This window comes from Pipistrellus kuhlii, unplaced genomic scaffold (genome assembly GCF_014108245.1).
Source record: "Pipistrellus kuhlii isolate mPipKuh1 unplaced genomic scaffold, mPipKuh1.p scaffold_m20_p_2, whole genome shotgun sequence".
Classification (NCBI taxonomy): domain Eukaryota; kingdom Metazoa; phylum Chordata; class Mammalia; order Chiroptera; family Vespertilionidae; genus Pipistrellus; species Pipistrellus kuhlii.
In genome coordinates this window covers 63,797,918-63,810,783 of record NW_023425515.1, presented here as the reverse complement: position 1 = coordinate 63,810,783, position 12,866 = coordinate 63,797,918, and the positions used below count along the sequence as shown (strand labels likewise).

The following is a 12,866-nucleotide window of genomic DNA, read 5'->3' as shown; positions in this document are numbered from 1 at the left end:
ATTATCTTTTGGATGAGAACATTTTGTTAGTTTTTTTAATCCTCACCCAAGGATATATTTTTTTTTATCATTGTTATTGATTTTAGAGAGAAGAAGGGGGATAAAGGAAGAAAAATCAATGTGAGAGAAAAACATCCACATTGATTGGTTGCCTCCTGCATGCATCCCAACCAGGGATCAAACAGAAACCAAAGAATGTGCCTTGACCGGCAATCAAATCTGCAACCTCCCGGTATATGGATGATGGTCCAACTAAGTAAGCCACCTGACCAGGGCTGATGAGTATGTTTTGTACTTTTTTTTCTGAGCATTTACAGCAGTTTCAAGTTATATGTCTTTAAAGCTAAATGTTGATGCACTAGGACCAGGTATCTCAATAAGCAAGTAACTAATAAACAGTTATTAAGAAGACAAAATGACAGGGGACAGGATGAGCTAGAAGAGCTCAATGGGGAAAAAGGAGGACATTTGTAATACTTTCAACAATAAAGATGAAAAAGAAGAGAAACAAGATGAGAAATATACCTGAGTAAAATAAGTGAAGTGAAAAACTGGGAATATGTGAAGTCTTAAAAACTTTTCTAAATCTGAATAAAAAGATCTTTTACAGAAAGAATGAAGTCTAAACTCGTAAAAATGCCTCAAATAATAAGGACTTGGCCTATCTCCCCAGTTCATCGTAAGCCACCCTTCTCCCAACTCTCATTCAGGAGATCTGGCCACAAGTTTTATCTTAGTTCCTTGATCAGGCTAAATTCCTTCCTGCTTCAGAGCTTTTATACGTGCAATATAACTAGGGTCTCACTCAGTGCCTGCCACACAACAGGTGTTCAATAAACACATGTAGAATGAATGAATATATTTTTACCTTAACTTTTAAAATATAAGAATTCTTGTGATAAAAATAATCTATTAAATTGGTTAGTTTTACAATGTTTTTTTTTCCTTCTATAAAACATGTTAAATGTTCTGAAAATAAAATTATTACTCATAATACTGCTACTCATATATAACTAATGTTAACCTATTGATATTATTTTTCTTTACTCACACATTTTTCATAGCTGAGTTTATGTATATTGTAGTATCATGCCCATGTAACAATTCTTTGTAAACAATTTTTTTTTTCAGTTCAATAATATTTATGTATTTTAAAATGTATATTCAGGTTGTGAAATAGACACACAGTGAAGAAGTATTTCATTTCACATGACTTTTAAACCCAGCAATTTGACTATATATACCTAGTGATTTTACAGTTGACACTAGAGGTCTAGTGCACAAATTTGTGCATGAGTGAGATCTGGCAGGCCTGCCTCAAAGGAGGCCCATCAGGCCAGGCTGGCAGCAGGGAGGGGCAGTGGGTGGTTGGCTAGCTAGTCCCACCCCCAATCGGGGTGTTGGGGTCTGATCTGGGCAGACCAACCGGGGAGGAGGGGCTGAGGCTAGCCAGGGAAAGGGGCCTCAGGCAGTTGGGGGCCAACTGGGGACCGGGCCAGCTGGGGGTGGGGCTGATTGGGCCCAGATCAGGCTGGTTGGCTGCCACAGTGCCCTTCATAGCCACCAGTCATTTTGGTCGTTCTGGTTATTCCACTGTCCCATTCACTGGGCTTTTATATATAGAGTTACAATATTATACTAGTTTCAAGTGTACAAGATAGTGATTTAACATTTACATACCTTAGGAAGAGATCACCATAGTCAGTCTAGGAATCATCTGTCACTATACATAGTTATGATACTATTAACTATACTGGAGGCCCAGTACACAAAAATCTGTGCACTCAGGGGTGTGTCCCTCCCCTGCCGGCCCAATTGCCCCTAACTGCTGTCCCTGCAAGCCTGATTGCCACCAACTGCCCTACGCTGCAGGCCTGCTCAACCCCAACTGCCCACCCTGCTGGCCTGGTCACCCCCAATTGCCCTCCCCTGCAGGCATAATCCCAATTGCCCTACCTTGCAGTCCTGGGTCCTCCCCAACTGCCCTCCCCTGCAGGCCTGGTCCCAGCATTCCCATGCAGGCCTGGTCCTTCTCAACTGCTCTCTCTGCAAGCCTGGGTCCTCCCTCCCAACTGCTCCCCCCTGCTGGCCAAGTCACCCCTAACTTTCCTCCCCTGCAGGGCTGGTTGCCCCCAACTGCCTTCCCTGCAGGCCTGGGTCTTTCACAACTGCCCTCCCTTGCTGGCCTGATCACCCACAACTGCCCTCCCCTGCTGGCCATCTTGTGGAAGTCTTCTTGTGTCCACATGGGGGCAGTAATCTTGTATGTTGGAGTGATGGTAAATTTGCATATTACCCTTTTGTTAGATAGGATTTCCTATGCTGTACAATATATCCTTATAACTTATAACTAGAAGTTTGCACTTCTTACAAACAAGTATTAAAATTTTAGCCCTGCCAGTGTGGCTCAGTGGCTAAGATTCAATCTATGAACCAGGAGGTAACTGTTCGACTCCCCGTGGGGCATCAAGGAGGCAGTTGACCAATAATTCTCTCTCATCATTGTTGTTTTTATCTCTCTCTCCCTCTCACTCTCTGAAATCCATAAAAACATACTTTTAAAAAATTTTTCATGGAGACATTATATTCTATTATTAAATGTAACCTAAGTTCTTTTATGGTAATTTCCAGCACTTGTTATAAAACAATGCAGTGACTAATATCTTTGTATCATATACCAGCTAAATAAATTATTTTAAGCTTAAATATAAAATCTACTTATTATATATTAATTAAAAGCCCAGTGCATGAATTTATGCATGGGTGGAGTCCTTCAACCTCACTGGCAATTAAGGCCAATTGGAATCATGGGAGGTTGGTCGGGGGAGGGAACACAGGAGGTTGGCTGGTGGACCCCATCAGGTTCATCAGACTGGCTGGCCAGGGGGAGGGATCACAGGAGGTTGGCCAGCTTGGGGGAGGAACCACAGGAGGTTGACTGTGTGAGTGCACTGGCCACCAGGGGGGAGCTTCTGTGTTGATCATCTGCCCCCTGGTGATCAGTGCACATCATAGCGACCAGTTGGCCAGTTGTTCAGTCGCTTAGTCTTTTATATATATAAATTTTTACAATCACCTGGAAAATTCAACTGGTTTATGAGAGTAAAATACACAGGTATTTTAATTTTATATCATATCTATACTTCCAAAAAAATAAGGTTAATCCAACTATGATTCTAAGAGCCCTTTGCTTCTATCATTTTATGAGTCTAGTCTATTGTAAAAACTTGATCATTTAGCTTCACACTATGGATAAGATGTTGACTAGAAAAAAGCGCAGATGCAGTCAACAATTTAAATAATGTTGCATTTAAAATGTTAAAGTTCTAATATTAGTATTTTTCTTTATTTTAGAAGCATAATGGAGTTTCTGAGACATAAATGGTGTTCTTATTAAGAAGAATGTATTAATCTTAAATTCTATTGTTCTGTTTTAAATTGTTTTTTTATTTATGACCTATTAGAGATCATGAACATTTGTTAATAAAGTGTTTGCTCATATAACTAGGAGTCTACTATTTCCTGTCTATAATTTAAGAACCTCTATTAAAATCCAGATCTCAGTCACTAGAGAACATGAGCATTAACTTAAGCAAACATCTAAACAACTGAACTTCTTGTCTCTAGAAAAAATGAAATAAAAATATGTCAGAAAATAGAAACCTCAAAGAATTAAAAGAAGAAGGAAGAATTCAAAGGTGAAAATGAATAATAAGTTCAGTAACACTCATACCACAAATTCTTCATCCATTTTATTTAATGTTAATTCTGCATCATCTTCTGGAACAGTTTCTTCTTCTAATTCTTCCACTGGGTACGTTGGTCTAAAATAATAAAGCTAATATGAGTTGAGAATTGAAAACAAACGCTCTAGCAGGACAAAAAGGTATAAACAATGTAAATATTAAGGATCTCCTCTACAACAGATTTTGTCCTTTTCCACCCCACTTACATAATCACTGTTAAATGATTCATGTATTCTTCCTGAAACTTTCTATGTAAAGAGGCAAAATACTTATCACCAAATTTAAAGAATAAATTTACACCAATAGGCTAATACCATGCATATTGTTAACCAATGTACTTTCTTCATTTACTAATATACAACATGTAAGTACCTATACATATATCTCTTCCTCTCTATGCATGTATTCCACTTAACAGCAAAATCATAATATTAATTTAACTTGCAATCTATGGCTGAACATTGATTTTGTTTCCAGTTTCCTAACTAGACAATATTGCAAAGGTCATCATTGTATATTTTTCATTGTGTATTTCATTACAATAAATTGTACACATAGAATGGCTGGATCAACAACTTTGTACATTTTATTGTGTTGCTAAATATTGTCAAAATTTATTGCTATAATGTTGCACTTCTAACACCAGTGATTCCATTTCCATATGTTCACCAATATAGTAAACAAACTTTAATATTTGCCAATCATTTAACGGAAATATCTCATTCTTATTTTAACTGTATTTTTTTACATTGAAGTGGTTGAATACCTTTTAATGTTTTAATTGATTATATGTGTTTCTTTTCAGGGAAAGGCCTATTTATGTCCTTTGACTTTTTATATATGAAGAAAATTAATGCATAGTCTACCCTGTATTAAAAATGTTTTCCTAGTTTATTATATACTAGAGGCCCAGTGCATGAAAATTTATGCACTCAGCGAACGGGGGGGAGGTTTGCCTCAACCCGACTTGTGCCCTTTCACTGTCCAGGACTCCTTGGGGGATTTTCACTTTCCTTTTAAGGCCCAGTTCCCAGGATATTGGGCCTAAGCTAGCAGTGAGACATCCCTCTGGCAGCCTGGGAGCCCTTGGGGGATGTCAGACTGCAGTTTAGGCCTGAGGGGAATGGGCCTAAACCATAGTCAGACATCCTTAGCACTGCAGAGAAGGCAGGAGAGGCTCCCGTCACCACCACTGTACTTGCCGCTGTCAACCCGGCTTATGGATGAGTGGTGCTCTCCCTGTGGGAGCACACTGACCATCAGGGGCCAGCTCGTGCATTGAGCATCTACCCCCTGGTGGTCAGTGCATGTCATAGTGACTGGCTGTTCTGGATCATTCGTCCATTAGGGTCAATTTGCATATTACCTTTTAGTATCCTATCTAATAAAGAGGGACTCTGCAAATTGAATGTCACACCACCACAAAGATGGTGGTGCCCACAGCCACAAGATGGCGGTGTCCAGTGCCCTCAGCCCTGCCAAAGGGAGGTGGCAGGCACATAGTGTGCTCAGATCTGTCCTCAGGTCCCCAGCCACCCAGGGCCGGCCTGAGGCACAGGTAAGCCTCAGATATCAGCTGCCCAGTCATGTAGGGCCAGCCCAAGGTGCAGGCAAGCCTTAGATGTCGGCCACCCAGCTGCCCAGGGCTGCCTGAGACTCAGGTGACCAGGGCCAGCCAAAGCTGCAATGGCAGCAGAAGTATAATGGGGGTGTTGCCTTCCCCTGATCGCCGGGTCACCTATCACCTCTGAGGGCTCCCGGACTGTGAGAGGGAACAGGCCAAGCTGAGGGAGCCCCTCTACCCACCACCCCATCCAATGCATGAATTTTCATGCACTGGTCCTCCAGTGTAGGATAATCTTGGCTATTTACAACTGTTACAATACTTTTTTATATATATATATATTTTATTGATTTTCTACAGTGAGGCAGAGAGAAGGATAGAGAGTTAGAAACATCAATCAGCTGCCTCTTGCACACCCCCACTGGGGATGTGCCCACAACCAAGGTACATGCCCTTGACCGGAATCGAACCTGGGATGCTTCAGTCCACAGGCTGACACTCTAAGCCAAATTGATTTCAGCTGTTACAATTCTTATTACATTGATTGCAACCTTTTTGTGCATGGATCCTGGCTTTAAAATCACACAAAACATGCCACAACCCTTTGGTCTTTTAGTACTACCACTTAATAGTTTCATTTTTCATATTTACATCTTTGATCAATTTGAAGTTTATTTCTGTAGAGTAAGAAGAACTCCACCTCTATTCTTTTTTTTTTTTTTAATATATTTTTTTATTGATTTCAGAGAGGAAGGGAGAGAGAGTTAGAAACATCAATGATGAGACATCAATCCTATTGGGGATTGAGCCCACAACCTAGGATATGTCCTTGATTGGAATCGAACCTGGGAACCTTTAATCCATATGCCAACACTCTATCCATTGAGCCAAACTAGCTAGGGCTCCAGCTTTATTCTTATTTCCAAAATCTAATCAGTGCTCGAAACACTAAGTATTGGACAATTATTTCTCCATCAAGAGTAACAACATGTATTTCCCACATTAAAAATACTGGAAACTTATTTTAATATAAGTTCATACCTGAACAGGATAACAAAATAAAAAAATCAACATATAATATTAAGAAAGGAAACTACTGAAAACAAAATCAATCTTCTAAAAAATAAATTTCCTATTTTTTATAGAAATCTCACAAGCAATATTCTTGTAGGATTCATTTTGGTATATTTAGATATATAAAGTAATCATTTATAAATATGTAAATTCTATGTCATTTACATATTACATAGCTAATATATTCTTTACTTCCTATCTTCAATATTTTCCCTTTTTCTTTCTTATATATATTCCAAATCACAATACATGGCCATGAATAAGATAAGCCCAAAAGCAAAGGAAGTACAAAATTGAATTGTGGATGAGAAATCAATAGCTTCTGTTGAATTTAGAATACATTGGGCAATAGATTTAAAAAAATTTTTAAATGTTAAATGGAGGACAACTTACAACTTCTTGGATTCTACTAAAGAAGTAATGAGGCCCTGGCTAGGTGCTCAGCAGGTTAGAGCATCATCCTGTACACCAAAAGGTTACAGGTTTGATTTCCAGTCAGGGCATATACCTACCTAGGTTGTAGGTTTGATCCCTATTTGAGGCACATAAAAGAAGTACCAATTGATGTTTCTCTTTCATATCAATGTTTCTCTCTCTCCTTTCCTCTCTCTTAAAAATCAATGGAAACATAAACTTAGGTGAGAATGCAAAAAAAGTAATGTGGATCATGTAGTCATTCTTTATGCTGACTATGTGGTAATTTGGTTGATAATTGAAACAGCCATTTTTTACTTCAAAAATAAATGAGTATCAGTAATTTCATATGCTTCAACCAGATGCTAACCCAAGATGAGTAAGTTTTTAAAAGTATCTATTAATGGGATAGATTATCTATTCACTTGTCAATTGAAAACACATTAAACTATTAACAGGAAATAAAATATACAGAAGCAAAATCACTGCTTGCTCATGTTTTACCTGAGTAATACCTTCCAAAATCTCTACCTATCAATAATCTCAATCTTCATCAGAATAAATTTACTGAAACTGGTTTGGCTCAGTGGATAGAGCGTAAGTCTGCGGACTCAAGGGTCCCAGATTTGATTCCAGTCAAGGGTTTGTACATTGGTTGTGGGCACATCCCCAGTGGGGGGTATGCAGGAGGCAGTTGGTTGATGTTTCTCTCTCATCAATGTTTCTAGCATTCTATACCTCTCCCTTCCTCTCTGTAAAAAATCCATAAAACATATTTTAAAAAAAGAATAAATTTATATTTACTAGTTATAACTATATATTGATAAATTGACAGTTTCAGAATATTTTATTTTTTCATCTATTTATTGAACATCTTTAATATAACAAGTCCTATGCTACCAGCCATAGAGTACACATGAATATATAATAATTTCTAGCAATAAAGCCAAACCTATAAACAATTGACTTTAATACTATAACTATTTTAGTAATTATAATAATACATATATAAACAATATACTGTCATGTCAGAGTACGAAGGAATGAACAATGTCTTATAAGAGTATCAGTTGGCTTCTTCAGTATTATTTTTGCCTAGTCACTTTAAGCAAAGGTAAAAAAAAAAAAAAAATCCCATTTAAAGTACTATATTGATTTCCTTTTTTTCCCTCTTAAATCTGTAGCTATCAGTTATCTGCATACATATACCATGTTTGGTTATAGAAATAAATATAACCAAAAATTTTCCTACATTGTCCTAAGTGGGTAATTCAACTGTTTCAAGTATCATTCCATACACCAGAAGGTTGCAGGTTCAACTCCTGGTCAAGACACATACCTAAGTTGGGGGTCAGATCCCCCGTTAGGTCTATTATGGGAGGCAACCTATTGATGCTCCCCTCTCACATTGATGTTTTTCTCTCTCTCCCCCTCTCTCTCTCTCTCAAATCAATAAAAAATATATCCTTGGGTGAGGATTTTAAAAAACCTCCTAAATTGACTAAGATAAACAGTTAACAGTTAAACCTTTAATAATTATACTGTATATTTGAACTAGAGGAATGCAATAATATCAGAATTGGCTTTGAAGACACCAGATATTCCAATTTTTGTCTAGGCTGATTTTTCTAATCACCCATGGCATTTTCAGTTTAGAAATATTAAAAGTAAATACTTTTTATCTGTTCTATTAAATAACTATATATCCTTATAGGAAAAAGCTATACACATAAAACCTCGATTGCCAGGTTGGTTAATTTTTACCTTTTCCAGGTGAAACCAATATATTTTAATGCTTCTTCAGCTAAACAGTCAAGAACATAGCATACATGCTCTCCATAACCAGACTTTAATTTTGAAGGAGGAAAATCTGCAGATCTCCCCTGAAATACAAAAGATAAACAGGATATAACTTGTTATTTATATTCCAAATGTCCAAATATTTTAAGCAAAGTACTGCTGAATAAATTATTATTATATATTCATTTCTCTATTTTACAAATATGATTAAAACAACAATAATTACATTGTTTCTTAAAAATCCATCTCTATAGCCATTGATGCATAAAACACTAAAGAAAAACAAAGACTTTTTATTGTCAAAGTATCAAGTTAAAAGGCAATAAAGACTTCATGACGGCAAACAAATCATTGATATTGTTAGGGTAAAAACAAGTAAAACTACTAGCTTGGTATCCTATCATCAAACAACCATATAAAGGACAGTGTGATTCACTTGTGAAAAACACATAACATGCTTGACAAAAATTCTTATTGCCCATCCCCAGAAAAAATTAGAAATGAAGAGTACGCAGGAAAAGTCAGAAATGGAACGTACAACTGATATCATGGTCTATTAAATCAAAGTTCTCTTTCAAAATAGTGTTTCAGGTTGTGGTTTTGTAAATTTTTAAGAATTAAGTATCTACAAATTTATCTCTGAGACTTATCAAAATTAAGAAAAATATTATTACTTTGGGCTATGAAAGGTATATGTTGAGCATTTTTATTAGTGGCATTAATATCAACTATTCTTAGGTTTTACCAGAAAATAAATCCAGATGTAATGTTATATATATAGATTTATGTATGCATATAAATTTGTGTATAGGTAGACAGTTTTTCACAAAGAGTTCATCTAAAAGGCTAGCATTTATGTTGTTGAATTATCAATATTAAATTTCATAACTTGAAAGCATGCAGAAAGAAGAGAGTTGTTTATACTTACAAATGATCGAAGCTCAGATAATATATTAGATATTGTTGCATTAGGGTCATCATATTCCTGAGGCTGCTCAAAGTGGCGTCCTGCTTTGTTAATCAACCAAGCAGCAAGAGTGCAAAACATATAGAACTGTTCACCAGGGTTGGTAGGCAGTGCAAAATAGTGTCTGTTCGAAACAAGAGGGGAAGGTGGAATATGAAATGTTGCAAAATCTATAAAAACTAAAAGAGTGGAGTCCAAAATTGCCAAAAGACTTTTTTGTGTGTGTGTGTAATGGCTTTAAAATCAAACAACACTCTAAAGTTTCTGGGAATCCACAGTACTAACAGTGAAGTTTTTAATCAACAGGATTAGGGCAATAACTACTGTACAAAAAAAATACTAGATAAAATACCTTACACCAGAAAATGCAGGGCATGTTATAACACACAGCATATAGAACGTTTGCAAAAATAATTTGTCAGGAATAATTAATGAGTACTTAATGAAAATGGTAATTTGAAATTAAGAGAATCTCAGAATTTTAAAACAAGACCTTAATGATTATTCACTATGCATTTTTACATTTTTTACAATGTCACTGGTAACTTTACTTACTGTTTCTATTCTGTCAGCTCCATTCAACAGTTGTTCTCATCTTGGTTGCATATTTGAATCATCCAAGAAACTCCTCAAACTATTGCTACCTGACCAAACAGTTATTTTCTCATGAATTAAATCAGGACTTCTGGGAGTGAAGCCCAAATATTTGTTTACTTCAAAACCTTCCTAGATAGATCTAAGATATAGCCAGGATGAAGAACCACTGAATATCACATCCCAAATCTAAGAACATTTGTTGACTTTTGCCACATCATCTAACCAACTAAAAACAGTATTATGAGGATCAATATAACTTATACCTAAACATGTTAGGAATAAAATTTGCTAGCAACAATATTCACTTCAGTTTAATTAAACAGCTTATTTTGCTTTTGTATGTGTAGCTATTAGTATTATGTTTCTAATTATATTTATAGCTATTTTTCATAAGAATCAGAAGTCTACTTCATGTTTCCCAATTTTTCTCCTGCAGGATAAATATAAATGTCCAGGAAGATAACAGAAAGTTGTGAAGAAATAAAGGTCATAAAATCTGTGCAGGTAACCCCAGGAAGTCTTGGCAGGTATACGTTTACAATCCTTTTGAAGCACCTACTGGTCACAACTCATCTTTTCCTTATTGACTGATAATTCCAGAAAAGAGAAATGGATTCTGACAGATTCTGTAGACCTATGGCAGTGGTTCTTAAACTTTAGGATGCTCAGAATCACTTGGAAGATTTGTCAAAACACAGACTTGGAGGTGCCACCCCTAGAATTTCTGATACAGGAGACCCCAGAAGGGGCCTGTGGGATTGCCTTTCTAATAAATTCCCAGGAGCTGCAGCTGCTGCCCTAAAGACCACGTTGAGAATCATTAAACTAAGATACCTCCATGCAAACCCATGATTCAAAGTATCACAGAGCACTCCTGAGGAAATAGCACAGAGGTTACATCAATAGAACCATAAGGCCATTTTTTTTTAGTTTAAAAAATATACTCGAGAAAATACACATATTAAACATAAAGTGTTGATTGTTTATATTATCCTAATCAATTCATTCAAGTAATAACTCCCAATTCTACTATTTCTATCATGGATCAAACAATACTACCTTTCCCTCTAACTTTTCATCTACAATGGACAGACTTAGCAATATGGACTGTTTACCTAAAGCCTGCACAACTTATAATTCAAGATACCGAAAGAGAGCAGGGAATGAGAGCCACACTGTTAAGGGAAACTATCTGACCCTCCCTTTGGCCTTTAAGAGAAAGTACTACAGATTTTAACCTAAAGTGTCTATTACACAAACAAATGTAAGCATGTATTAATGTGAAGGGAAAAAGCTACAAAACTGATTTATCTGTCAATCGCTAAGCTACCCTGATGGGAGGAGAAAGTGCTAGCTGCCCCTTATTCTCAGCAACCAAGGGCTCCAGAACGACAGAACTTTAGGTTCTATGACAAAGAGACAATTCCAGCGTTGCCATTTCAATTGTCTTTCTACTTCTTGGTTTCTGAGAGTCCTATTGTTGCAAAGGCAACAAGCAGTCCTTTAGACCAGGACAATCAGTCAACAAGATTACTAAACTGCATGTAAAGTGCTCAGCAAGGTCCTGGGCACCCATGGTTACCAGCTGTACAGGCAGGTTCTTCCAGAGGAAAATAAAAGCTAGAGATAGATCTAATACGGTATTGGCAATCATCTTTGGGCATAAGGTTATGGGTGATTTTGGGGTTTTTCTACAAATTTTCTTGGATTATTTTTGGTGTTTTTTTCTACAAATTTTCTTGTGTTTTTCTGAGTTCTCTACAATGTATTTTACTGCTTTTATAACCAGAAAACAAAAGTTTGGTATTTCTGTGGAGGCGCGTTTGTGCTTTAAAGACCAGGCAAGCTGTCTCCCAATCCTTCCTGCTGTTTTAAAACTTTATTCTTTCTACTAAAAAGCAAGTCAGAACTCCTTGAGCTCCGCGGCAGCACTCCGTCACCAAGTTTGGGGTGAAGTGCTCCCTCCAGGATAGGAAGGTGGGGGCAAGTGCTTGCTAACCCGCGCCAGGCACTCCCCCAAAAGGCGGAGGAGGGGGGCACCTTCCCAGGCGGCACCCAGGTGCCGGGGACCAGGGCACCCACCTGGACGGGGGCTTCAGGTTGTTCCTCCGGAGGAGTTCCTCCTCGTAGCGGAGCAACTTCAGCTTCTCCACCAGGTCCTCCATCACCACGAACATGTGGTAGGCCGCGCCGGGCCCCCGCTCCACCACCGCCTCCCCAGCCCCTTCGCCGTGGGACCGAGACACCGCATCCTCCAAACCCGACGGCGTGACCACGGCCGCGGCGGCCGCCATCGCACCGCGGACGGAAGGAGCCCGGCGTGGGCTCCCGCACGCAGATTCCCGCGGCCTGCCCAGCCGCAGCCCGGACGGCAGCGACTCGTTACTAGGCGACCGCCAAGCAACCCGCCCCCAGGGCAACCAGACTCCGCCCCCTCCCCCCGCCCAGATCCCTTCTTCATTCTCTCCAACCAGAGCGGGGTTTCTGGGTTACGTCACGGAAGGCCCGCCCCTTCCTCTGCCTCTGCGGAGGAAATGGCTCGGAGGCAGCCCCGCCCCTCTGGGGGGCGTGGCGTCCAGCCACCCACGTGGTGCCCCGCCTCTTCCTGCTGCTGCTGCTGGAAAGTGGAGGCGGTTCCTCTGGCGGGTCCGCTGGGCTTTCCCGCTGGCCCTTAGCTGGCTTGAGGCTGGTTAGACCTAGTAGC

At 38.7% G+C, this 12,866-nt stretch overlaps 1 protein-coding gene across 2 annotated transcripts in view; it reads right to left on the bottom strand.

The window, feature by feature from the left end:
- The window catches only part of IFT57 (intraflagellar transport 57), a 73,104-nt gene extending 60,526 nt beyond the window's left edge, over nucleotides 1-12,578 (bottom strand). The window contains exons 1-4 of one of the 2 annotated variants that reach the window (XR_006742090.1): nucleotides 12,245-12,578; nucleotides 9,527-9,689; nucleotides 8,563-8,681; nucleotides 3,734-3,824 (exon numbers count right to left, since the gene is read on the bottom strand). Coding sequence is in view for 1 of the 2 variants with exons in the window: in XM_036446688.2 (XP_036302581.1) it covers nucleotides 3,734-3,824; nucleotides 8,563-8,681; nucleotides 9,527-9,689; nucleotides 12,245-12,456 (585 nt within the window). In the remaining variant the exon portion in view is untranslated. The remainder of the gene's footprint in view (nucleotides 1-3,733; nucleotides 3,825-8,562; nucleotides 8,682-9,526; nucleotides 9,690-12,244) is intronic. The other variant, XM_036446688.2, reaches the window with a different exon arrangement.
- Between the last annotated feature and the right edge of the window lie 288 nt (nucleotides 12,579-12,866).